The sequence below is a fragment of the Pelodiscus sinensis genome, chromosome 2 (genome assembly GCF_049634645.1).
Source record: "Pelodiscus sinensis isolate JC-2024 chromosome 2, ASM4963464v1, whole genome shotgun sequence".
Lineage (NCBI taxonomy): Eukaryota > Metazoa > Chordata > Testudines > Trionychidae > Pelodiscus > Pelodiscus sinensis.
Window position 1 is genome coordinate 241,265,904 of NC_134712.1, and position 27,880 is coordinate 241,293,783.

At 41.9% G+C, this 27,880-nt stretch overlaps 1 protein-coding gene across 7 annotated transcripts in view; it reads right to left on the reverse strand.

Moving 5' to 3' along the window:
- Positions 1-27,880, reverse strand: part of RBM33 (RNA binding motif protein 33) — a 173,164-nt gene that overhangs the window by 139,425 nt on the left and 5,859 nt on the right. For all 7 annotated transcript variants that reach the window (XM_075922763.1, XM_075922761.1, XM_075922758.1 and 4 more), the window contains exons 2-6: positions 21,810-21,888; positions 12,133-12,181; positions 8,464-8,540; positions 4,038-4,350; positions 2,755-2,862 (exon numbers count right to left, since the gene is read on the reverse strand). In XM_075922763.1, the coding sequence (XP_075778878.1) occupies positions 2,755-2,862; positions 4,038-4,350; positions 8,464-8,540; positions 12,133-12,181; positions 21,810-21,888 (626 nt within the window). The remainder of the gene's footprint in view (positions 1-2,754; positions 2,863-4,037; positions 4,351-8,463; positions 8,541-12,132; positions 12,182-21,809; positions 21,889-27,880) is intronic.

The window sequence follows — 27,880 nt, forward strand, 5'->3', positions numbered from 1 at the left end:
ACTGATCTGATTTTTCTTAGCCTCTCATTCTCCTTAAGTTGTCCAAAAGAGTCTGAGAGAACTACTACTGAGATTACTTCTGAAGTAAGCTCATTTTCCCCTCTATGAACTTACAACTTTGCAACAAAATGTCAAGTAGGTTAATATAGCACCTAAGAAGCAATCCGTTAGTAACAAAGTATTTATCCACAACTGCACCGTGGTGGTCCTAAAGACAACACACCTTGCTGCCAACTTCCTTTTGTCAACCACCTCTGTCTTGCTTGGAGCCTGTCCTGCATCCGCTGTCACTAACAACCTTGGGACGCCGTGTCCCAATGACCCGACTTAAATTGACAACCGCACATTTCCACAGATCCTGCCCCAGCACTCCCAGTGCTCTCTGATCCCGCCCCACATACCGTTGGTGCCCCTTGCTCCACAAACTCCATGACTACCTGTTGTGTCAAATCCCAGTCCTGCCCCACTAACCCTGCAACTGCCTGGTCCACAAACTGTGAGACCCCCTACCATCCCCGACCCTGCTCAGACACCCTTAGATCTGCTGCCCTGAGACAGAAGCAAGAGCTGTGTCGCACCAGGCTCCATAATCACTGAACCACTGCAACCCACCCCCTCTTTCCCTTTGACCTCTAACCCCTACCCTACCCTCCCTCAGCCCCAGACCTCCCCTCCCTTAACCTCTAGCCCCAACCTAGGCCCTTGCTCCCCAGTGCCCAACACCCTTTGACCCTCACCCCTACGCCATGTGTGCCCTTTAACCTCTGACTCCTACAGCCAATGCCAACACCCTCTTGTCCTGTAATCCCACCACACCCTCACACAACACCCCTTTGCCCTGAGACCCCCACCCTACCCCTGCACTCTCCAAAGCAAGGCTGCCCCTTCTAGGGAGCGAGGCTGTTACTGCTGCACAGGCAGGGGGAGCAGCCATTGGCAGTGCGTGTTTTCTCTCCTCCTTCACACTCCCTGCCTCCCCAAGTGTGTCTCACACCCCCATGGGCTGAGGCAGGAGGAGTGCAGAGCCCCCTGCTGAGCTGCTATCTTACCTGGTTGGAAAGGGGAAGGAGGCATAACCTGTTCTGCCTTCTTAGCGTCAGCTCCAGCGCCATCACCAGGAAAAATCAACCACCATGGCTGCCAGAGCTGAAGCCGGCTGCAATGTGGGCAGGGGGAATGGCCATTGGTAGCGCATGTGCTCACTCCTCCTTCCCGTCCCCATTCCTCTTCCCCCACAAGCACTTCTCACACCCCAATGGGTAGAGGTGGGGGTGGGGAAGAGAACGCGGAGCCCCAGTGGGACTGCCATCTAACCTGGGTGGGAGGGGGGAGGAGAATAGGTGGTGCCTTCTACTCCCCACCTTCTGCCACCAGGCAAAATCAGTCACCACGGTTGCCACCCCTGAAGCAAACTGCTGTGCAGCGGGGCTGAGGTGAGCCCGAACCCCCAGAGCTGCTGCCAACAGCCAGCTTCAGCTCTGGCAGCCGGCACGGCCTAGTAGTCAGCAGTTCGCGGGCCGACACCAGTCCGCAGACTGGTGGTTGGTAACTGTTGATATACACTAGTTGTTCTCAAACTTTTTCTGCTCCGGCGCCCTTTACATGCGTAAAAATTATGCGGAGCCCCAGCAGTCCACTGATTGTATGTGTTGTACCTATTGACGTTTCCAGTTCATCAGCCTCGTGGAGGCCCTGTAGATGTCTGGGCTCCGCGGAGCACAGTTTGAGAAACACAGATCTACACCATCTTGAGAGGTTATCCCATCCAGCATAGGTATTGCACCTTCTCAAGAGGCAGTAGCTAAGCTGACCAAAGATCTCTTCCATTGACCTAAGGCCATCTGCATTGGGGGTCAGTCGATTTAAATACATCCCTCAGATGTGGATTTTTCACATTCTTAAACAACATAGCCATCCCACCTCAATGAGTATTCCAACAAATCCTATAAATTAAATTATGGAATAAGAATAAATACTGCACCAGATTCCTAGGGAGGCAGTAAACAACATATTTCCTTGCCACCGGGAATCTGTTGTAAGTTAATGCTGCAGAGTCATTACAACACTTTCCTTCTGTAACCAGGGAGGTTATCTGAGTTTTTGGCATCAAGCCTCTGTAACTCTCCAACAGGGAAACATGGAGCCTCCTTTCCTGATGGAGCCATAGAAAACTATACGGAGAAGCTTGTGGAATTTTCAGAACCATGCATAAGATGCTCCCACATAAGATACCAGGATGGGCTTTTCTCTTTTTACTTTCAGTGACACATAGGCTCCTAAATGCTTACATTTTCTTTGAAATGAGACCTAGGCACTTTTTAAAATTTACTATTTTGACCCCAATATATTTAATTTGAGCAGGAAGGTGGTACATTATAGTTACTAGGAATATGTGGCAGAACGTCGTGTTATGTGAGTGGATGTTTATCATAACTCTGAACAATAATATTACAGTTCTTTCAAAAGTTTATAATTGATCAGATTTAATTTAGCTTTGAAATGTTACTATGCAGAAGAAAAATGCTGTATTTAATTATCTTAATTTAAATTAAACAAGCAAAACTAGTAAAGGACAATAAAACATTTCGGCATTATACTATCCATCCTAAAAATAAAGTGATGGCATCAAGAACTGTTGGCATTAAGCTAGTTCACAGCCAGTTGGCATTGAACAGCCAGCAATTTGAACAATTCTAAATTATTATAAATTCTGCAATAAGCAACTTTTCAAAATGTGTTAGGTGTATAACATACCTCTTCTGATTCATTTGTAGGTGTCTGGGAATCAGCGACCTCTTCAGCTACATATTCTTCCTGTTCTTCCATCCCTTGTTGATTATATGACTGTATATAATCTTCATCCTAAAATAATTATACAAGGAAGTTACAAGAGCCACTATATAAGAGTTCAGAACTATACGTGCATAGTTTATAGAAATTGAAAACACGCTTAAATCAAAATTTGGGCTATCACTAATTTTCTATCACACATGGTAGTTAATTTAGCAGGGTTTTTAAGATAGTAGTGTTAAAGCCACGACAGCTGACAACATTGTATTAATAACATTGCACAGCAATACAGATAATATGTAGTGATTCATCTCATGGCACAACATATGCCCCATTAAATATCAATAGTATGAGAATCAGGCTCTTATAATTTAAAAGATATGGAGGTAAATCTGGAATAGTTGCTTATCCAAAGTGCCATCTGCCCCGTGGAACTATAAATCCATCTTTATTTTAAAAGGGAAAAAAATAAAAGATTAATACTCTTTTAAAAAATATTCTACTAATTTTATACCATTATTATTCATTTGTATTTAAGTGATGCCTAAAAGGCACAAACAAGGATCAAGCACCTATTGCACTAGATGCTGTACAAACAAGAATAAAAAAAAAAAAGCAAAAACTTCTGAATGTCTACGCAAATTTTATGCCAATTTTTTTCTTTTAAACTGTGATTATGTACTATATTTACTTGCAAGTATATTAGCACATGGTCTTCTGCATTCTGCTTAAAAGATATCAAATTATGCATGTGACATTTTCTGAACTAACCTCCAATCTCTTTATTCAGATTTAGACAGTTCTCAGTTACAAAAAGGATGAATGAGCAGGACATCAATCACTTTGGAATATTAGCACCTTAAAGATGTCTTTAGCAGGTCAATAATCTTTTCACCTTGGAAGGACTTTATCAGATCTTGTCTAAAGCCTGGATAAAAGCTTTTGCATTAAGTACTTCTAACAATTGGCAGTGTATCTCCACCACACAAAGCTGTTTTCTTCCTTAAGGATACAACCCTCAAGGTCATGGTTCTCAACTGCCTTCCAGACTGACAAAGGAGCATTACCTACCGCCAAACAAGCTGTCAACACAAACTTTGTCACAGCCTAGATAAAGAAACTGGCAGACAGTGATAATAGGTCTAATTTCCACCCCTCCCTAGGGAGGTAAATAGATTTCAAATCAGTCTAAAACCTATGCACGTGAAGCAATGTGATCTTTGGAGATATAATAGAAATAAACTCACTGCAAATTCATCTAGAGGTTCATTGATTTCAAGGTCTAGCACTTCATCATTGTAAATTTCTTCCTCTCCCTGTTCTTCCACATATTCTATTTGGTCTTCTGTCAGCTCAGCATCATTGCCTTCATACTGTCCTTCCTCTGTGTATTCTTGAGCATATACTTCAGGTTCATCCGATTTGTCATAAGCTATTTCATCCTCCCCTTGGTCGTATTCTGAATCATGTTCTATCGCATGCTCATTAGCATTCTCAGAGAATTCAAATGATGTAAGCATGCCAGATGTAGCATTAAGACTAACTGTGACACCTTGAGAACTGCAGTGGAAGGGTGAAAAAAGATCATATTGAAGTTGAAAGTATACCATTTAACTACATTTGTGATGATTTAATACAAAGGAACAGACAAGTACATGTACTTTAAGTTAGTGGTCAAAAATATAGCTCAAACACCAACTTGACTGCATGCCATAAACTCATAATGCATACTGTACCACAGCTTATCACCAGCTGCAGATTATTTGACCAGGGGAATCAAACCAACCAGATGGTCTAATGGGTCAGGCTGGCAGAAGTCCTGCACAGTAACCAAGCAGATTGCATTCAATTTTAAGTTCCAGACTAACAAAAATACAGTAAATGATTTCAATTGCATCTGCTTCTAATACCTCCAAATAAGTTACTAAATCATTGTTATTAATACAAATAGAAAATCAGCTGGAATTTAGGTTGTTGTATTTATTGCGGTAGATTTAATTTTCCATTCAGAAAAAAAAATACCATTTACACAATGAAGAACTATCTTTTAAAGGTGACCTGTGAAGGTTTAAAAAAATTCTTATGTTCGTTTGCATGAACCTAAAAACAACATTTAAGAAATCATTTGAAAACTTCAGATCCTTCTGATCAGCTACATCTAGAGTTTAAGTTTTCATGTTTGCTTTGCAACTGCAGATATCACAACCATCTAAAAACAGTTCATTTCCAACTCAAGGTTTGGAGAGAAAGTAGTAAAACCAGTTGATTCACAAATATGCTTTATATTGCATTTATCTAAAGTCCACCCTTACTGATTTGCCGAAAATTTTTCTTGGAAAATGCTTTTGGGGGGGGGGTGCTTTACTTTTAATTGTTTTTCTTTTTACAATGTTACAACTCTAGAAGTCCTTTTAATAGGCACCTACTTTTGCAAAATTTAGGACCACAAAAGCCAGACAGATTTGTATGCTAGCTGTACACCAAGCTGGCCCCAGACTGGAGGACTTTGAAAGAAAGCAGGAAGGAAAAGCAGCAAAACCATTTACTCCATAGAGAACAATAATACCAGCTGCAGAAATGGATAAGTAATAGTTCATATAAATCAGGGTTTATCCACTTAAAATGATGCACCGGCACGCTTCAGTTAAGACACTGCATGCTGACAAGAAGGGCTCTCCACCTCCACTAGAAGTGGTCGCTACATAGATGGAAGAATTAGATTTTTCTCACCCCTGAACAACATAGTTATTCTAACTCAAATTTCCTGATGTAGACTGGCCTCAGTTTCCCTGCCCGTGGGTAGGTACTCTCCTCTTTCCTTTCGCCACCTGTACAGTCATATAGTTACACCTTGCTACACAGCACAAGAAAGCAAAGGTACCATGGGAGAGAAATAGAGAACATACACCCTAGTCTAGTGTATCAAAGGAAAACCCTGTTTCCGTTCTGATGGCTCTTTAGCTCAATTCTGCTGACAGAAGATCATCATGTGCCCAGATTGCTAGTCTGATGGAGGGAGTTTGACCCAACTTCTATAATTGCAATAGAGAAAGCTACCTGCTCTTCCTCCCTCCCCAGCCCATTATGGATTGCAGGTGGGAATACAATCTTAGGATAGGCACCACTTGGTCTCCTAGGGTACGTCTAGACTACATGCCTCTGTCGCCAGAGGTTTACCTGGGTGGTCGACAAATACCTTTGATGTCGGCAGGGGAGCGTCCAGACTATCGCGCTGAGCCGACAAACAGCTGATCAGCTGTTTGTAGGCTCAGCGCAGCAGCCATGTAAATTTAAATGAAGCGGCGATTATTTAAATCGCCGCTTCATTTTACTATGTCGGGTAGCCTAATCTACATGCCTCTGTCGCCAGAGGCATGTAGTCTAGACGTACCCCTAGAGTGAGCTTCTTCCAAGGTGTCAGATATTGTATTGGATCATGAGACCCCTTTATAGCCTGTACACTCATTCAGCTGACAGTGAGTTAGGGACACGCACCCTAACAGAATCATCTGTCTGGGAGTGACTGTTCAGCTCTCAAGCCTTTGTGCAAGTTTCAGTGCTGCATGGTACATGAAGGGATGCAATAACACAGCCCTTAATTCAAATTTCATGCACTTTGCAGCTATTCCCCCCAAGCACTCAGTTTAGGGGGTATATCTGGAACTCTGCAGGAGACAAGGCTTACCATGGTGCTTAGGGGAAGAGGGGAGAGAAGAACCAGGACCTGTGCCGATATCAATGATTTAAAAACAAAAAGACAGTTAACTGAAAGTTAAGATTGCATAGCTGAAATGTGTTCTAGCTCAAATGATATGCGTAAATAATGGGCTGAAAACAAAGCATAAGCAATAATGTTAGTCAGTTTTATAAACCACTGAAGTTATACAAGATTACAAGTGCTCTTAGCCATAAATATAATAGGAACATGTTTGATTTATACAAAAAATTCATGGCTATATCCTGATACAAGGGAAAGCAAAGTTTCAAGACAAATAACGCAGATACAGTTATACCTCCACAGTCCAGCATCCTAACCAGGGAATCTGCTGAACCAGGGGAAGTCAATGCCAACTCCTTTGCTGCAGAGCTTCACTTCAGCAGCAGGGCCAGCATTAAAAGAGTGAGGAGATGCACTCAGAGGAAGAGGCAAGGTGGCCACAGAGCCCTGCAGTTGCGAGCCAGAAGAGCAACTCTGTGGGAGCGTATTAAGCCCCACAGCTGCCAGGCTGTGCTCCAGCCACAAGCTCCACAGCCACCTAGCCTGACTCCACTCATCACTATTCCTCCCTCGAGCTATTTGTGGCACTACGAATGCTTGAAGTGCAGGGGAGGAGTTGCTGAGCACGGGGATCGGCTTTTCTCTATTGAGTGCTCACAAGGCTTCCCAACTGTAGAAGTCCAGACTATAGAGATCCAAACTGTACAACCTTATTCTAGATAACTGAAATTTTTGCATAGGATTACTTTTGATGAACAGATTTTACTATAACATTATTAATGCAATGATTACCTGAATATCTTGCATTTTTTATGCCTAATACTCCATTAAAAATGAATGAGAATATCTAGGATATCAGAGAGAAGGAGGACGAGATAATATCTTTTTATTGGACCAACTTCTGTTGGTGAAAGAGACAAGCTTCTGAGTTTGCACAACTCTTCTTCCAGTCCAAGAAAAGTACTCAATGTCGACAGCTAAAGACAAGGTTAATTCCATATGCTTAAAAATCGGTTTAACACATGTTGAAAGAGATCATTAAGATAATGTGGACAGTTTAACCCCTTTGCAGTCATGGGACAAAGGAGGGGTAATGGGTTACAGGAAGCCTTCAAAAGATGAGCTTGGGAGCTTAAATTCATAACTTTGCTGGACACTAAAAATCATGGACTCCTATTTATCCTAGGAATGCAAATGTATTAGCTGTCCACTTCGCTTGAATTGTCTCTTGCAGCATATGGTAACTCTTTATGCTTAACAATCTGTTTCACCTGTATGTAGCTGGGACACTCCGGGACATGGGCCATACTGACAAAATGCCTTGTGTCGACCTTGCTGTGGAAAAGTTGTCACTTACATTGCCAGGAGCCAAATTTAAGTGTCTCTCTATGCCCATTTAGTGATATCACCTCCCTGAGCAATCTAGTATCACAGTTGACGGGATTAAGTTGATACAATGTGAACACAGACACAGCATTGCTTATGCTGAGTCTTACTGACCTTCAGGAGCTGTCCCACAATGCTCCACAATTGATACAAGTGCTCCTGGTTAGGACTTGCATGACCTATATAAGGAGCCATGCGCGTGCGCGCACACACACACCTAATTTAATAATTGTGGTGGCTCCATGCTGACGTGTGAAAAATTCTGTAGTGTACATCAGTGTTCCCTCGAAACTTCAGGCTTTGTGCATGGAGCTGACTGGACAGGGCTGATTAAACACTTGTGAAGCTGTGTTGCCGCGCAGCTTAGAGGGAACACTGGTGTAGACACGGTCTCTGTAACTTCCTTGAGCTCTGTGTAAGCTTGAAAGTTTGTCTTTCACGAACAGAAATTGGTCCAATAAAAGATATTACCTTGCCACCTTATTTCTCTAATAATGTATCTCTCTTTAAGCAGCAACTCAGTGAAACTTTAATTAATCCATCAAATTTAGAAAACAAAGAACACATACCTGAAATGTTGTTCGTCTTCATTGTCACTCTGTAGAAGATCATCATTCAGTTCTTCATCTGACAAATCCGACTGATTCTAGATTATAACAAAAAAGTCATGAACATTTGTTGTTTTAAAACACGTCTCTGAAAGAAAAGTAAAAGGTTCTCTAAACACTACAACAAAACAATCTGGCCAGACAAATTTGATTGCTTTTTGAAAGAATTGTATAATCTTCTGATAAAAGAAATAATATAGAAAACAGCATATCTGAATTATAGTGAAACATTTGATGTAGCCTCTCATGAAAACTTGCAAAATTCATTTCAATTGTCTTATACTTCATCATTGCCAAAGGACTAAAAACTAGCTGAAGGACAAACTAAAGTCTAATGATCAACCAGCAATGTAATGAGTTGGAGGTGATGTTTAGAGGAGTATCAGATGGTTTGGTTTTAAATTGTCTCTTATAAACAGCTTTAATGAATTAATCCAGTAGCATGACTGAGGGTCAGAGTGACTACAGTTTCTTGAGGATACCAACTTGGGAGAGACAAATAACTGGAAAGGATCTAGCAAGGTTAGAAATATGGGCAAATTGGAAGGAGTTCAAAGAAGAGAAAAAAATTACACAGGAGTATGTGATTTTTCCTACCCATCTCAGAACTGCTTCCAGTTTGTCAGCTATGCTACCAACTGTTTATTTAACTTTAACCAGTTATTAGCTAAAAGATCTAATTGTACATAGCATGGCTAAGTGACAGTATTCCCATACCCCCCACTTTTGTATAAAATAACCAGATCAGATTAAGAAACAAACCAATTTAGGCTTAATATCTGTGAAATAACTTCCTAAAAGATTTACTAGGCTGCTTAACAATATCCAACAGAAAGTGGTGAGAGTCCTGCCCTTGAAAATTTTACAATAAAGACTGCACAAAGCACTACTTCTGCAGCAAAAATTAAAATTGTGCACACAATACTTTAAAATTCTGCAAATTTTATTTGTCAAAGTAAGGCTATACAATCATGCTAGTTTCAATTATTTTGGTAATTTATTTCAAAATACCTGTTAGGAAGTACATCTTAACAATTCAGACACCAAAAAATTATCCCAGAAGTAGCGAGAATTATAGGAGCCCCTATAACAGTGGTCGTTGGTGTTGGCACTGCCAGTTGATCTTGACATAATGTTCCCCACCCCCCGCAACGAGGAGCCCACACTGGCACTACAGCCTCCCGCCCCTCGACAAACTGGAGCCAAAGTCAGTTTCCTGCTGGAGGGGGAGGGGGCAGAAGGAGGAGTCCTCCTGCAGCTCTGCACCAGATCCAGCTTTGCAGGAAGTGCATGTGCTTTTCCTCCACTCCCCACATCAACGTGCACGCTTTCTTGTCTTGCCTTCCTTCGTTCACCAGGGAGGCAGGGGAGAGGGTTAAGATGGCAGCAGAAGATCCAGAGTGGCTGGATTTCTTAAAGGAGTCGCATGTGTGCATCTTCCAGCGCTTCCTGCAGATCCTTCCCAAGAGATACTTGTCCCCAGACGCCCCCAGGTACCACCTAAGCTGCCCCCTCTCCCATGGCCAGACACCCAGCAGCACCCTGTTCCTGCCCCCTTCCTCCTAGCCAGACACCTACCCCTGTATCCTGCTTCCCACCCAGATTCTGCACCCCCATCCCTAGCCCACTCACTGTCACCTCTGTCCTGCACACTGGATCCCTCATTTTTGGCCCCACCCCAGAGCCGGGGGGAGGGAGAGTGTACAAAATCCACTAGCCCTGGAACCCCAGAAGAGTTAATCTGACCTGAGGCCTTGAACCTCAGTCCTACATACCCTCCTTCTGCCCCACCATAGGGCTGGAGCGCCAAGGGAGTGAGGTGTCTCAATTGGAGCCACATCAGTGAAGGTCGGGGTTTTTTGGAGGGGTTGGTTTTTTGCATCTCATTTGCGAGGTCCCCGACTGATTTTTCTGTGGGTCAGTGGCCTCCCGACCCACAAAATGTTTCCTGCCCCTCCCATAAATAAAGACAATGTTGAAACATTTTGTGTTGGATATAATATTTTATTTAAAAATGAAGCTTGGCCAACAAGCCCCCATCTGGCCGCAACATTGTAACATCCCTGCACCCCACACACACCCCAACCCTGAGCCTATCATACACCTGAACACCGTCATAAGCCCCCTGAATCTCCAGTCTTGTGCCACAACACTCTTGCACCACCCACACACCGCAAACCTGTGCTCTGAGCCCATCACACACCCAACCCCCACTGCCCAGAGTCCCTCATATACTCCAACCCAAACTCCTGCACCCTGATATCCACAAGTCTGCAGCTTGCTCAGCACACCAACCCTCCACCTGACCCCACAGACCAGATGGGTTCTTATAACTTACTATGGTCACCATTTTTCTCGTAGGGCTGCTCTTTCAGTATAAGATTCAAGAATGTTTTAATTAACCTTTTACTGTGGAAAATTTTGCAATAATTCTTTTTTATTCTTTGAATGTTCTATACTATTTTTGCCTTCACAAAAGGAATTATATAATTCTTGTTTGTGTGCATGAGGAATGTGTGTGCATGGGAGAAGATAGGCCTGAAAGCCATCGCTGCATCCAGATGGTCAAAGGAGGGGCCAGAGACCATCATATGTGCCCATTGTACTGGATTACTAATGAAGGACAAATCAACAACCTTGAAGGGAAAGCAATACCCCCGGAGGAAAAGATAACAAGATCTAACTAAAACCAGAATATGACAACACCAAGAAAGAATCAAGATGCTGATGCAGAATGACAATGAAAGCAGTCTTGAGATAAACATTTGTTGCAAAGTGACTGATTATTACATGATGCAGCAAAACTCAGATTTGTATGAGAAAGATATAAAAGATGGAGTGCCTTACCATTAGTCTTTGAGTTCCGTCCTACAAAGACTCAGAGCATATGATCACAACTAACAGAACCTGGCTCACCTCCTCTCCCTGAATCTAACTGGCAATTAGATAGGTTTGAGACACAGGCAACTATAAAAACATTAACAGGGTGCATCTGGGTGAGCTTGTGTGTTATATTCTAAATAAATGCAGTGTATTGCCTGTTCCCCTGAAAAGATCCTGTGTGCTTCTTATATGCATAACACTGAGACTGGTGAGCAAAACTGGGTGGGAGACCAGTAATTTCATTTCACAAAGGACGGGCTCTGTTCTGTTCTGATTCGGAATAAAAATAAAACGTTTCAAAATTCTCTGCAAAAGGGAATGAAGTCTTGGGGCAAGTCACCAAAGTAGAGGGCCATAAAGTCAGAAACAAAGGTACAGAGGAACTTAATCAAAATTCAACCATCTGTCAAGCATTTCAATTTTGACAAATCAGATTTTCTTTTCCACTGAAAGATGCTATCAGAATTTCTCCAACCACCTTTATTGTTTAGCTGATATAGGAAATACTGAAATATGTAGAAGTTTAAAATGTCCGCTATTGTTTGTGAAATCTTTCATAACAGCCGTCAAGAATTGTTTGAGGAGCCGTTTAGATTTTGGTATTTAAATTGATTTTAGCCAGATAAATAGGCTAAATCATTTATAAATGGTCAGGTAACATGACAGCATAAACTGTGAGTAAAATACAGGTTCACATTTAAAATTGCATGAATTATTCAGCATTCATTAAACATACTTATTTCTTACCTTTTTACCAGGAAGCAAATCTTCTCCAAGCAAATCATCTTCAAGTTCACTAAAAAACATAAGCAAATATTAAGAGTACACACATACTAACACACATTTAGAAAAAAATCTGTAATAATTATTCAATACAGTAACTTCAATATTGGTCAAAGGAGAATTGTTACTGAATTCACAATGCTTTTTAATTGATAAAATATACAGAACAGTAATGTGTCAACTCAGGAAAGAGCTATACATTATGCAAGGGATAGGCACTAAATTTATATATTAAGGAAGGCTGGATTGTTTTCAAGATGTTGGCAGTAGGGATGTAATAGTATAGACGATTAACTAGTTAACCGATAAGCAAAAGTTTATAGGTTTATACTATAGACTAGACAACACGCATTCTTCCTACCCCTCTTGTCAGTAATTTTTTTAACAGGCTGACCAGCGGCCCAGCTCAGTCCAGGCTTGTGCTGGGTTTGGGTCCTATCCCCACTGCGGCTCTGCATTTAAAGAGCATTAGGAGCCAGGCGGGCAGGTAGCCCAACTCTGTGGCATTTAATTTCAGAAAGGGAAACTAACTAACTTCCTCATTTTTGTATAAACAGAAATTAAAAGGTACAGTGAGACAAAATTAAAGTCTCTGCAAGCTTCATGGAAACTTTTCAAAGACACCGTAATAGAGGCCCAACTTAAATATATACCACAAATTAAAAGGCACAGAAAGAGAACCAAAAAAGTGCCACCATGGCTTAACAACCAGGTAAAAGAAGCAGTAACAGATAAAAAGATCTCTTTTAAAAAGTGGAAGTGAAATCCTAGTGAGAAAAATAAAAAGGACTTTGTCAAATTAAGTGTAAAAATATAAGAAAAGCCAAAAAGGAGTTTGAACAGCAGCTAGCCAAAAACTCAAAAAGGAATAGTAAAATGTTTTTAAAGTACATCAGAAGCAAGAAGCCAGCTAAACAACCAGCAGGGCCCTTGGACAATCGAGATGCTAAAGGAGCACTCAAAGATGATAAAGTCAAAACAGAGGAGCTAAATTAATTCTTTGCTTCAGTCGTCACGACTGAGGATATTGGGGAGATTCCCAAACCTGAACCATTCTTTTTAGGTAACAAATCTGAGAAATTGTTCCAGATTGAGGTGTCATTAGAGGAGGTTTAGGAACAAAGTGATAAACTTAATAGTAACAAGTCACTGGGACAAGATGGCATTCACCCAAGTGTTCTAAAAGAACTCAAATGGGAAACTGCAGAACTATTAACTGTGGTTTGTAAGCTATCCTTTAAATCAGCTTCTGTACCTAATGATTGGAAGATAGCTAATATGACGCCAATATTTTAAAAAGGGCTCTAGAGCTGATCCCAGCAATTACAGACCGGTAAGTCTAACATCACTACCGGGTAAAATAGCTGAAACTAGTTGAAACTATAGTGAAGAATAAAATTGTCAGACACATGGATGAATATAGTTTGTTGGGGGAAAGTTAACATGGTTTCTGTAAAGGGAAATCATGCCTTACTAATCTGCTAGAGTTCTCTGAGGGTGTCAACAAACATGTGGACAAGGGGATACAGTGGATATAGTATAGATTTCCAGAAAGCCTTTGACAAGGTTCCTCACCAAAGGCTCTTAAGTGAAGTAAGTTGCCATGGGATAAGAGGGAAGATCCTTTCATGGACTGATGACTGGTTAAAAGACAGGAAACAAAGGGTAGGAATAAATGGTAAGTTTTCTGAGTGGAGAGAGGTATTTTTTGGCGGGTGGGTCCCCCAAGGGTCTGTCCTGGGACCCATCCTGTTCAACTTATTTATAAATGTTCTAGAGAAAGGGGTAAACAGTGATGTGGCAAAATTTGTAGAGGATACCAAACTGCTCAAGACAGTTAAGACCAAAGCAGACTAAAGAGCTTCAAAAAGATCTCACCAAACTAAGTGATTGGACAACAAAATGGCAAATGAAATTTAATGATAAATGTAAAGTAATGCATATTGGAAAAAATAATTCCAACTATATCCACACACACACACACACACACCCCCATGATGGAGACTAATTTGGCTACAACTACTCAAGAGAGAGATCTTGGGAGTCATTGTGGATAGTTCTCTGAAAACATCCACTCAGTTTGCAGCGGCAGTCGAAAAAGCAAACAAAATATTAGGAGTCAATAAAAAAAGGGAGAGAGAATAAGACAGAAAATATTTTATTGTCTCTATATAAAGCCATGATACGCCCACATGTTGAATACTGCATACAGATGTATGTTTTGGTTTTTTTTAAATGTATGGCATTGGAAACGCTTCAGAAAAGGGCAACAAAAATTATTAGGGGTTTGGAACGGGTCCCATATGAAGAGAAATTAAAAAGACTTGTACTTTTCAGCTTAGATAAGAGGAGACTAAGGGGGGATATGATAGAGGTATATAAAATCATGACTGGTATGGAAAAAGCAAATAAGGAAAAGTTATTTACTTATTCCCACAATAAAAGAACGAGGTCACCAAATCAAATTAATAGGCAGCAGATTTAAAAAAAACAGAAGGAAGTTTTTCTTCACTCAGCGCAGTCAACCTGTAGAACTCCTTGACAGAGGATGTGGTGAAGGCTAGAACTTTAAGAGGATTAAGAAAAGAGCTAGATAGATTCATGGAGGTTAGGTCCATCAATAGCTATTAGCCAGAATGGGTAGGAATGGTGTTCCTAGCCTCTGTTTCTCTGGAGGTGGATGACGGGAGGGTTCACATGAGGATTACCTGTTGTGATCCTTCTCTCTGGGCCATCTGGTATTGGCCACTGTGGGCAGACAGGATATTGGGCTACAAGGACCTTTGGGCTGACCTAGTATGGCCGTTCTTATGTTAACAGTGAGGACTGGGGAACCGGCGTGCAGGCAGGCTGGCTCAGTCCTAGCATCCCAGCTTCTCAGCCCCTTATTAATGCAGAGTTGCAGTGGAGGTTGATGCCGGGAATTGAACCAGCTTGCCTGTGAGCCGGCTCCCCAGCCCGTAATAATGCAGAGCCACAGTGAGGTTAATGCTAGGACCCAGCATGAGCCCAGGACTGAGCCAGCCTGTTGGCCAGCCCACTAACAAATGTACTTGCAGAAAAATGGAGGGGGGAAGGCAATTGCATGTAGCTGACAGCATTAACCAATAAGCATCTGCTTACTGGTTATTCATTTAATCGACTACACTACTGCATCCCTAAAAGGAGCTAATATTCCTGGTAGCCCATTAGGCCCAGTATGTATAGCTGAAGAGTGAGAAGAACGTACATTTGGTGGATAAGAGGAATGCTGGGTAAAAAGACTCCTCCCCTTTGAAGAGATTTCTTCAAAACTGTTGAGACTGTTTAAATTTTTTTTCTTATTCCAATCCCTTCACTTCATAGGCCTGATCTACACTACAAAGTTAGGTCAACATATGCTGCCTGTGTTTACATCTAGGGATGTTAATGTGTCCTCATGTACAAGCTTAACTAATAAGCCAGGGCTCATCAGTTAACCTGCACTGTTACATGCACCATCCCCCCACCACCTGCTGCCTCCCACAGTGGCAGCGGAGCAGGGAAAAGAGGGTAGCAGGAAGTTGGTGCTTGGGAGAAGCCAGCTTTCAAGCCAGCTCCCTGCGTGTATCGGCTCCCAAGGAGCTGCCTGCCCTCTGCACTGCTGCCTCTGTATCAGAGGCAGAAGTAGGGCAGGAGAGGGAGGAGGTAGAAACCAGGCTACCTGCGAGCAGCAGCTCTCTCTTGCCCCCCTGCGTACAAACATGTAACTGCTGAAAAATTGAGTGGTTACAGATTTACAAAAATAAATGCATTTTAAAATCCCTAATCCTGATTGAGGACATGCACTGTCCACAGAAAGAGTATTGCGTGGACAGGAAAAACCAATTTAATCACTGTAGCGACTAAGTCAAGGTAACTTAATTTGATCTAATGTGTAGGGTAGACTTGCTCCTAGCCTCTCCATAAATAAATTCTGGGTTGCACCCAAAGAACCATTTTGTATGTGGTGAGAAACTTCAGGGCCCTTGCTAAGGATTTACCCAGATATTTCTGATGGCATATAAAACAAGGGTGAGACAGTAACATGCGGTTCCCAAAATACAACAGGGGGGAACTGAAGTTCCCATTCTGCAAGTGTTAACATTAGGACCTGCAAGCTCAGATTCAGAAGGTTACATAAAGGAGTCAGAATATGCCTTAGTGTGGAGGAATACAACTAACCTTTTGATGTAAGGCAGGCAGAGTTTGGAGAGAGACAACTTGGCACTTTTTTTAACCTCCTTGCACAAAACAAAATCAGTAACATCCCATAAACTACAGCAAACTACAGCAAATTAAGTTTAATATATATAAACAGGGATGTAACTAAGGATGTTCAACAACCAAAGCAGAAAATTCATCTTAATGTTTAATCAAATCCAGAGTGAAATGGTTAAGCACTTGCTGTTGCTTTGAAACACCACATGCAGCCCAGGGCTAGCTGGGGATCAGCTGATCCCGGGCTCCACAAGGCGCTGCAGCACTGAAATGCCACAAGGAGCCTGACGCCGGACTCTCTGGAGGGTTTCAAAGTGGCAGTGCTGCACAGGGACAGTGGGGGACTAACCCACTGTCCCCGTGTTCCTCGCCGTTCTTTCGCCTTTGAAGTGTAGCAACAGCTCTGGGGCTGTTGCTACACTTCAAAGCCGGAGGCGCCCTTATTTACTAATTAAATAGTCTATGCAAATTGCATCAACTATTCAATTAGTCAATTAATCTAAAGGTAACATCCGTAGTAAGGTGAGCTAAGAATTCAAAAAGTGCTTCACAGATGGGGAACGGGCTTCAGCCAAGTAGCAACCTAAAGAGGTGGAAGCCATCGGGTTGACCACTGAAGATGATTACAACAAGGGATGGAAATGGTTAATCAATAAGCCTCACCAAACAGGTGAGACTTATCGGTTCTGGTTAACTTGTAGGGGCTGGAACTGTTTTCCTATTCGGTCCAGACAGGAGACTTATCTATTCCAAAGGTGCCCATCCCTCCCACTGGAGTTATATGCTGGTTGCAGAGCCTGCAGCGAAGCCTCCCCAGGAGTAGGGCAAGCAGTCCCTGCTATCCCTACTCCTGGGGAGGTTTCACTGCAGGTTCTGCAGGATAACTTATTTAAGCTTTATAATACAGAGCCCGCAACTAGCGGTTACACAGTTACATTGTAAAATGAATTTTTACATTCTTAATCAAAAGTAATAGAGGTGATACATGGGAAGGAGAATGGTATATGGGGGGGGCATATGTTCCCTCTGAATGCAGTCACGTGGTGCTGCTGGAGCCCTTCCCTGTGAGGCAGCTGAGCCAGTTAACTCAGGGACAAGGAAAGGCAGAGGCAGGAGGAACTGCTGTAAGCTGCAGAGAGTGCCTGCTGCTTTCCATGAGGGGGGCAACTTGAGCTGTTCCACAGTTGTGCTCCACACTCCACCTACCACCAGACATCTATGGAAAATAGAATACTTTTTCTTCTGTTTAAGAGGTTAGAAGAACAGGTTACAAAATGCAGCACTTGAAAGTTAAAAATTGCCAGATTTACAGGTGCCTGCACAACCTTGATTCTGCCCTCTGGTGCACCAATCCTGTGCACTGAATCAATAAGGCAAGTGTCTTGGTGAATAAAACATATCATGTAGCTACAGATTACAGCCACATGTACACCTAAGTGCACAGAATTATGGGTGTTCAATATGGCATTTCCTAACCTATGCTTGCTTAAACTAAACAGTACCACCTTAATAACATTTTCTTTACATAGTTTTATGAGTGTAATTCACCAGAGTGTTGTGGGGTGTTTTTTTTTTTTTTTTTTAAAGAAAACAAATTTTATTAAGTGCTACAGTGATAGTTCCCTTCCCTGCATTATGAATTAGCAGTTATGAATTAGCAGTGTTTGAAACCTGAATCTTCAGCACAGTAGCATAAACTGCTACTTTAGGTCACTACCTCTCCCTTTGTAATAAAATATTTCACAAAAAAATAATTGCACCAAGTATATTGTGTCTGTTCACCTTATTAGTTTGATATTTTTCTTAAATAAAAGGTTAAGATTTTTGTCATTTATTTTTAGCAGAAGTCAGACAGGTTACAGACAAACAAAAACTCATGGGAGCTCTTGACGTGCCAATAACTTAAATAAAAATAACCAGAAACAGGAGGTCTGGAGGAGCGGAGGAGGAATGGCAGCTGGAGCCCCATGGGGGGCAGGGACTAATAGTGTGAGGCCCACTGCTACTGGAAGGGATGGACTAAAGGAATGCTTGGCCCCAGCCCCAGCTTCAGCCCCTGACAACTGAAGCTGAAGAAGTCACGGTGGTCTGGTAAAGTCACAGAATCCATGACTGCCTTGACCTCTATGACTAATAGTATCTTTAATCTTGAATTGTAAGGACCTGGTAGTATTTACAGTAAAAAAAACAAAAAAAAAAGTACAATTTGTATGAATACAACAGAACACAATTTTACTGTCCAAATAATTCTGGCAAGTTACTCTTTCACATGATTAAAATATAATGTGAAACAAAACCAATTCAAAAAACACAATGAAGAAACTATCTACAATCATGTAAAGAAAGTGATCAGCTCTCCTCAAAACCTGAGCCATCATACGCCTTAACTCCTTACTAAATAACTTAGTTTCCCCATTTCTTTAAGAAAAAAGCTTCATTTTAAGTAGAGTTTTACCATAACAAGAGGTTCACGGCACAGTGGCCTCATTTTCACAACAATAGCAGCATGATACTACTTAAAATTCTGTAGTTACAATGGTAGTTGTAGGGTGGGATAGGAAGGAATGCTGGCCAATCTCTAGAAGGTCAACTCTTCACTCTCAATGTCAACTGTAGTGAAAATAAACCACATCTTCTCACTATCTACTGGGAGCACAGACAGCAAAACAGGAACTTTGGATTTCTACTCATTTCTCTCTCAAGGCTGTGACAACTCCCCTCCTTCCTCTGCTGAGCAATAGCAGAAGGGGAGACAATTATTTTGGAAGGCAAATAAAAGTCAGCAGGTGACAACTGCTGCAATTCCAGAGCATCAGCTCAAAGGAAACTGCTTAACTTGGTGTATACAACCAAATTAGGTCAACGTAAACTGCCTTGTGTCAACCTAGTTGTTGTGCATATGGTCTACATCAGCCAGACTCTGTCTGCCCCGTCCTAGCACGTGGCCCAAAGCAGCTCACCAAGCCCGCAGCATTCAGAGAGAAGCTTTACACGCTGCCTCCACCCCCAGCACAATCTTGCAACTACTACCACTAGCTAGAAATTAGACAGAAGGAGCTGCCAGTTCATAGGACAGGTAGTACATGAAGTACCCCTACCCATCCAGGCTCTCGGTGTTCAGAGCTGCACATGGCCCCTGCAACCAGTACAAGGGCATGGAAGGCACGAATCCTGTCTGAGGAACCTGCTAGACTGACGATTGGAAGCCACACGGGTATGCATCTCTTGGCCAGAGCCTGCCTCTGAGACCCCAGCCACTCCCCTGTCACCCCATTCCTAAACCCCTATTCCCTGTATTCCCGTCCCAAGTCACAACCCCCTTCCAGATCCCACACCCTTCCAACACTCCTCCTCCAGACCTCAACCCCTTCTCTGACCTTGCACCCTGATTCCCTACTCCCAGTCATAACCCAGATCCCTGCCCCAGGTCACAACTCCCTCCCAGATCCTGCACTCCCTTCTGCACCCCAGTCTCCTGCCCCAGGTCATAAACCTCCTCCTTCACCCAAACTCCTTCCCAGATCCCACACCTCCTCCTGCACCTCAATTCCTTACCCCAAGCTCTGCACCCAACCTCCATCACAGACCCAGCACCTCCTCCATTAACACCATGGAAGAATGCAGCTCATGACTACATACCATATTCTTGGAGTGGCCTCCCGGTCTATACTTAAATATCTACCACCAATAGAATCTCTCCATTACACTGACATAATACCACCACCTCCCTGTACAGTGTTGAGACATGGTTAACGAACGGGGCTTGATGTAATATAAACATAGACACTGCATTACCTACATCAAGCTGAACGCTCCTCCAGCATCTGTTCCACAATGTCCAACACTTACCGCTCTGGTCACAAAATGTTAACACCACCGCCCAGGAGTTAGAAACTAGAAGCTACATCCGCACCCTTTTAAAAGGCTGCAAATTTTTGAAATGCCTTTTTCCAATTGTCCATCTTGGCAAGCACACCTAGCAACTTTCCACTTGTGTGTGCAACTGCCCAGGTGGCTCCATGTTCCAGATTAGAGTACACAGGAAATTCTAGATCTCCTGGATCTGTGGGGAGAAAAGGCTGTGAAAGCACAGCTATAGACTAGCAATAGAAACATGAACATCTGTGAGACTATTGCAAAGAAGGTACAGGCAGGATCAGCAGCAATGTCATATGAAAGCAAAGGAACTGCAGCAGGCACATGAGAAGGACAGGAAGGTCTAGGGATGTAAGTGACTAATCGACTAGTCAGCTATCCGATAAGCAAAAGCTTACTGGACAGTTGACTAGTCGCTTTCCCCCCTTGCTGCCTCTATCACAAAGAGGTGGGGGGGTGGGAAGAGGAGAGAGTGCTGGAGGGAGTTGACTTAAAAACTGGTTCCCCCGCTCCAGCTCTGTGGGAGGGGGCAGAGGCACAGCGGTGGAACTCCATCTTTGAAATGTACAAGAGTCCCTGCTGGGGCTCTTGTACATTTCAAAGGGGAATACGCTAGCCCTTAACTAATTGAATAGGCGATGAAAATTCCATCAACTACTCGTTTAGTTCATTAATCAAAATTTAACATCCCTAGGAAGGTCAACAGTCAATTAAATGCAGAGCCACAGACCTGCCACTTTTACAAAGAGTTGCGCGCAATACTTGGGGGAAGACTCAATCACCACTTCATGTACCACTATGGATAACCCTATGAAAAAGCCTGAATAACATGTCCCTGACATGAATATGGAGCAAGTAGAGAAAAAGGATGGGGGACGTTCAACCAGAGGGTCAAACTATGCCATGTGATAGGACCTGTTTAAGACTGCAGTCCAGTCGACCATAGGTAAGCCCCATGAAGAGGAATGCACCTTGCATAAATTTGTTTCCCCCACAGCGATGGCACCCCCAACTTTTTATATCTATGTAGGGTTATGCTGTGTCTGGGGGACATGAAGAACAGTTTATTTCTCCAGGGGATGTCTTTTGAATCTTCCTGAGAGATCTTAATGAAACTTCTATGTGGGTATATGGCAATCTTCTCCCAAAGGTTTCTAAGTAGGGCTGCCTTATTTCTTCTCACATTCCCATGCCAGTCAGCAATACCTTCAAATGACAACAAAGCAGTGCACAGCGGCAACATACAGGCCCAGGTGGCTTCAGGACTCCTGATCAGTTGTGTGCTCTGTGCCTTCATTACCCTTGTAAGAATGGCCATTCTGGGTAAGACCAAAGGTCCATCTAGCCCAGGATTGTGTCTTCTACAGTGACCAATGCCCCCAACAGAGTGAAGAGAACAGGTAATCATCAAGTGACAGACAACGCACACATTCCTATTTTGGTACTAGACCACCTGGCCATAAGTACATCAACAGTATCAGAATGCAAAATGCCACTCCAAAAACTCAAACAATGTAGTTCAATGTCTGAATGTGAAAAACAACTACCTGTCCCAGTCATCATCTCCAGTTCTTCTTCTCCAAGATCTTTCTGCACCAGGTTTATCAAATTGATCAAAGTCATCATCTGTAAAAGCAAAATACTATATTAGATAGTTCTTACTAGAATATTCAGGAGAAACAAAATTTTTCCAATCCTGAAGCAATTATTGTTCTCTTTAGGAATTACTGTCCTACTCTTTTTGGTTTTACAGTTTTTCTCTAGTATTTGTTAAATTCAAAAAGTTAAGCTATACCTTGGTCTTACTAAGTAAGCAGTAGCAAGATGTAGATGTCTTGTTGCTGATGGAGGTGAGGCTGCAATGTGGAGAAACTGAATGTAGAAAAGGATGCTAGCACATCGTTTAAGAAGTTTACAAAAGGGTAGGCCACAAGCAAAAAGTAAGCTACGTCTGCAGAGAAACCAAATTTCAGATGGTAAAAAAGTGTTTAACTAGACTTAACCAATCAGCGCAACTTGGGTTTTTTTATGAGGAAATATTTTACTTTAAGTACATTTGCCAAATTGTCACTGATATCAGTTTTTGAGACTGTTTGCAAGCAAATATATACTCAAAATAGATTAGGGCTGTAAGCAACTAATAGAGTAGTTGACTACCCGATAAGCCTAGGCTTATCAGGTAGGGAAGTCACTACTGGACTAGCAAGTGAAGCAGCAAAGCGGGGAGATCAGAGAAGCCAGTTCCCCCCAGCACCGTCCCTGTGGCGGGGGGAGGGGGGACCCGGCCAGGGAGCCAGAGACACAGTGGGGGACCAGGCATACTAGAATTTTGGATTAACATGTTTGATGTTTTAATGGCTTCTATAAGACAATAGCTGCCAATACTTTAATCAGAAAAATGATTATGCAGAAAGTGCAATTATTTTTCTCTTAAGAAAAGGGATACCAATTAAATCCAATCTCCGAATAATTTTTGATGGTTTGTTTTGAAATAGGGATGTAAATGACTAGTTGAGTGACTACATAACAACACGCTTACCCCCACTGCTGCCTCTATATCAGATGCAGCAAAAAAAAGGGGGGGGAGGGAGAAGCAGGAGCCAGTGCAAACATCGTGCGGGGGGAGGGAGGAGAAGAGAGGCAGAGCTGCAGTGGTCCTGGAGCCAGCACCAGCTGGGAGTGTTCAATCCTGACTGGCACCATCCCTGGGAACTAACCCCGCTGCAGCGGTATACTTTAAATGTAAGAGCCCGGTGTCTCTTACTATATTTAAAATGCAGAGCCGCAGTGGTCGTAGTGAGTGCCCCCCCATCAACTAATTGAGTAGTTGACGGAAATTCCGTCGACTGCTTAAGTAGCTTATTAACCATTACTTAGCATCCCTACTTTGAAATAAGTTTTTTTTTTTTTTTTTTTTTTAAACCAGACACCTTTTCAATTTCCACCAAGGATTCTTTGTGTGTTCAGTTTCTCTAGTCCAACTCTGTATCCTCCTGTGACAATTGCCAAACCTAGTTGTTCTGTCTAATTTAAATGCAGATTTAATTGATGACACTCATAGAAATCCCAAGTTAAGCATAAAAACTAAAAACTCAGCTAGGGCAGTCATCTCTAGTACAACAGTTTTTCAACTAAAAAGTGAAGTCATTATGTACACATGCCATTAACATTATTTGCAATAGCTTCTCAACCAATGAAAATCAAGTGATTCCAAACAAAGCTGGTCATAAGGTATAAAAAACAATTCCTTCTGCCCAGATTTTTTTCACCAACAAAACAATACAAATTAGTAATCTAACTATTAGCAGGGCTCAACAAATAATGCAGTCTACTCACCCATGGCGAGTAGATTGCAACCCGGAAGAGCCAGGTTCGGATGATCTGCGCATGCGCAGATCGCCAGACAGCGTGGCTGACGAGCCCTGCCTATTAGTATAGCACTCCACATCCAAGCAGTATCAAAATTTTAATACTTCTTCCTCTACAATATCCAAGATCCAACTTTTTCACTGCTGGCATGACTAAAATGCTTACCCGGGACGTCACATCATCTTGTTTATAGACCACTAAAACTCCTCCTTTCCAGCCTTATTAAATGCCATCTTAGCCCCCTTATAGTCTAACACTACTTCAGAAACTATCTTCTAGGTTTAGCGTGCCAATTATCTCATCACTCTTCAATTTCCCCTGCTCCACCGTATACACACAGGCATGGTCTACACCAAGTTTTTATACCAATATAACTATATTAGTTGGGCTGTGATTTTTACCAACAATTTTACTAGTACCACCTCTAACGAGGGCATGTTATACTAATAAAAGGTGCCTTATGCCAGTAAAGCTTAGTCTGTACAAGAATGGGAATGGTCTATACTGGTATAATCAGAGCTCGACAAATTATGTAATCTACTCGCCCGGGGCAAGTAGATTGCAAGCCGTAAAGCCAGCGCAGCCCGGTCTGCGCGTGTGCAGACTGCAAAACCGCGCAGCTGACAAGCAGGGCTTGCCACTGCTTGGCAAGCCCTAGGTATAATTATGCCCACCTAGAGGGAACTGTTAAAGCAATACAACAAACTCGTGTGTGTAGATAAATTCTCTGGCTCTTCAGGGCTTAACGTCATCCTATTTATTTCTTATTTCTTATATGGTATGTTCAGCCTTGTCCACACTAGAAAAGGTTCAGCTACACTGATAAAGCCTCTCCTATTATAGATGCAGCTTTAATAAGAAAAAAAAAGTGCTTTTGCCAGCATTGTTTATACCGAACAAAGTTATGCCAGTATAAAAGTGGTATAAGAACCTACAACAGGATTTTTCTGGCATATGTGCGGCACGAAAGCAACACCTCCCTAATCAACATTATTATTCCGGTAAGAGTTTCTACTGTAGACTGGTCTTCCACTCTACCAACACCGCCAGCCCTTTATTATCCATCAGTTCCCTCTTTTACTTATGAGCATCCCCAAACACCTTTGTATTTTCTCCCATACCATTCCCCTTATCAATGACAGGAATTCCTTGTAAAGTTCCACAAAGCTACATTATCCTTTTTCATATTTCTCATTGAAGTCACCTCTGTCGTGATTCCTATAAAAGACACAATGGGTAGACAAGCAGTGTGCTGTGACCACTGCTTATTACAAGAATCATAACTCTCGCACTTATCTTGAGTCACCCATGTGTCTGTCAAATTGTTGCCTCTCATCATGGATTTAGAATGTAAGCTCTTTGGGGCACAGGGACCACCCTTTCATTTTTTGTACTTTGCCTCGCATAATAAAAATAAAGATCAAATCGAAAGCTTTTGATTCACTGTCTGATCAGCATTATTTGGTATGGGGAATGGCAAGTTGCAATGAAGCATAATTTTTTCATTTTTTAAGCAACAAATATTCTTCGGGAGTTTTTTATGCATTTATATCAAGAATTAACAATGCAACCAAAAGTAAATGAACAAAACTTTAAACTTTACACAAAGCATGTGGATGATGCTTCCAGAGAAATTCTTACGATGCAGTTCATGTTAACATAAAGCATGATTACATACTCATAAAATATAGCATGTAAGGGGAAGGCGGTGGAAAAACTCCCCAGCATCAGCAGTACCACAAAGGAGGAACAGTTAGACTGACAAGGTGAGGGAGGGAATATCTTTTACTGGACCAATTTCTGTTTGAGAGAGAAACATGCTTTCAAGACACACATAGCTCTTCTTCACACCCAGGAAAGGTAATCCAAGTGTCACAGCAAAATGCAAGGCAGAATGGATTGTTTAGCAAAAGTAGTATATATTGTAAGGGATCATTCAAAGTAGTGTAAGACTGACAGCCAAACATTTTCCACAACTCTCAGCAGAAAGAATTCACACACGAAAAATAAATCCCAACCTGCCAGGAAACTATAATACTTGCTGCAAAAGTGGCCGACACTAGCCCACATTCATGCCCATGTCTCTCCCACAGCATACAATAATTTTGTTGACTCACTATCTCCTTCCCATCTCACCACCCTATATATTATCAGATATTTGATGCAAGGCATGCACAAGCAAACACACACACACACACACACACACACACACACACACACACCCCCACCAGCTGGGTACTGTAAGACCCTAAAAGATACTCATTGATGGCAAAGGCACCCTTAACTTTCACAGGTGGCACAGGAAGAAAACAAGAAAGTTTGTGGGCTAAAAGACTCCAGGATTCTCCAACTGCAGGGTAAACTTAAGGGACATCAGTGAAAAAGATGGTCCATTATTTGGTTCTGTATCACAATGATATAATAAAGGCAACCCTGCTATCAAAGAAAGAAGTCACTGCAAAAAAGCACATATACTGCCTGAAAGTCAGCCATTTTGCTAAACAAGTTTGGCCTCCATCTGCAACTGGTGATCTATCCCTTAACAAGTATTAGGGTTTCTTAACATATTAGGTTCACTTTACTCAATATTTTCCATTGCATTATATTTCTCCTTTATAATGGAAGCACTGTTGCAGTGTATGACAAATATATTTTCATAATTTGGAAGTTTGATTTTTTTCTGATACTGAGTTTTGTATGGCAGATGCACACAAGTATAATCCTGATTAAAAGGTTCAGCAAATCAAAGATTTTCTGAGGATAAACTTCCATAGGACAAGGAGATCTTATTTTTCTTTTTATGTCTACTAGCACCTTTTTAAAACCTGCACTAAATACATAAGGTCTTGTATCCTCGTTTACAAAAAATTGCGCTTTAAAGATCCCAGGAGGATGATAGATGAATTAGATGGAAGATTGCATAGCAGTGTTCATATAACGCTTCCTACGTAGACTAAGTAAAACCTTATTCAATATACTTATGATGAAGTGTCCAAGTATTTCACTTGTATAAGACAGCTAAAACCTCTCATCAAAGCAAAACATTTGATGCTACCATTCTCCCTTACTCCTGGAGGCTTGCAGAGTATGAAAGCTGCATGTTTTCAGCAAGGATAAAAATAAAAATTGATTATTTCAACTGGGATTTTTAATTTAAACCAAATATATTATTTTAAATAAACTTAAGTAAGCTAATTCAATTTGAAATTATGACAGCCTAATTTAATGCCTAAATTTACAAAATATTACAATAATTTAAATTAATTAAAAAATATTAAGAATACATGTTAGCTGCTAAGTTTAAAGAACGTAAAAACACTGAACTGATGGAAATCACAAAGCACCTGGAACCAAAACTGGCTGACGTGCTAAACAAGTTTATGATGCAGTAGCTTTTCTGCAGATGTTATGTTTTCATTTCAGTTGATTCAACAAGTTCAGTTCAATTAGAGTTAAGAAACTAAGTGGGAGCTAAAAAAGCAGGAAAGCTTGTTTTCTCTCTTCCAATCTATGCATAAAATTAAGTGAGAGTTTTACTCATTCAAAAATCTTGAAGGACATAGTGACCTAGAAACAAGCAATTCAATTCACTAACTACCGATAATTCTTTTGCTGCAGGGGCTGCTCCAGCCAGCCGGCTAAAAAAGCCAGTCCATGGTGGGCTCAGCCTGGATGGTGCACAGCAGACAGGAGCTGCTCCAGCCTTTCAGAGGTGGGCCTCCCCACCTGCTCTTCCTTTGATCGGTTAACAAATTAAACGCGACCGGTTAACTAACTAAATGGGATTTTACATCCCTAGTGGGCAGCCTGCATGCAATTCATCAGGGTAAATCCACCAAGAGGTTGTTTATCTTGCACCTACAGATATGGCCGCCCACAGCTCCCATTGGCCACAGTTTGTCATTCCTTACCAATAGGAGCTTCAGGAAGTGGTGTAGGCCACAAGAACTTGCTGGCTGCTGCTTCTCAACTCTCACTGACTGTGGTTCGCTGTTCCCAGCCAATAGGAGCTGAGTCCGCAGGTCCAGCCACCCACAAGTTAAACAACCTGTCCTGATGAACTGTGTGCAAACCACAGGTTGCCTACCACTAAATTAGAACCAGCCTTTCTTTATGAAAATAACTGAAAAGTATAAACACTGAGAAAAATTAAAAAAACATTATTTAAATTGCTTTCATTTGAATCATTCCACTCTTTACATTTCAACATTTCTTCTTAATGCTGTTCATATCATATAATATCCACCTA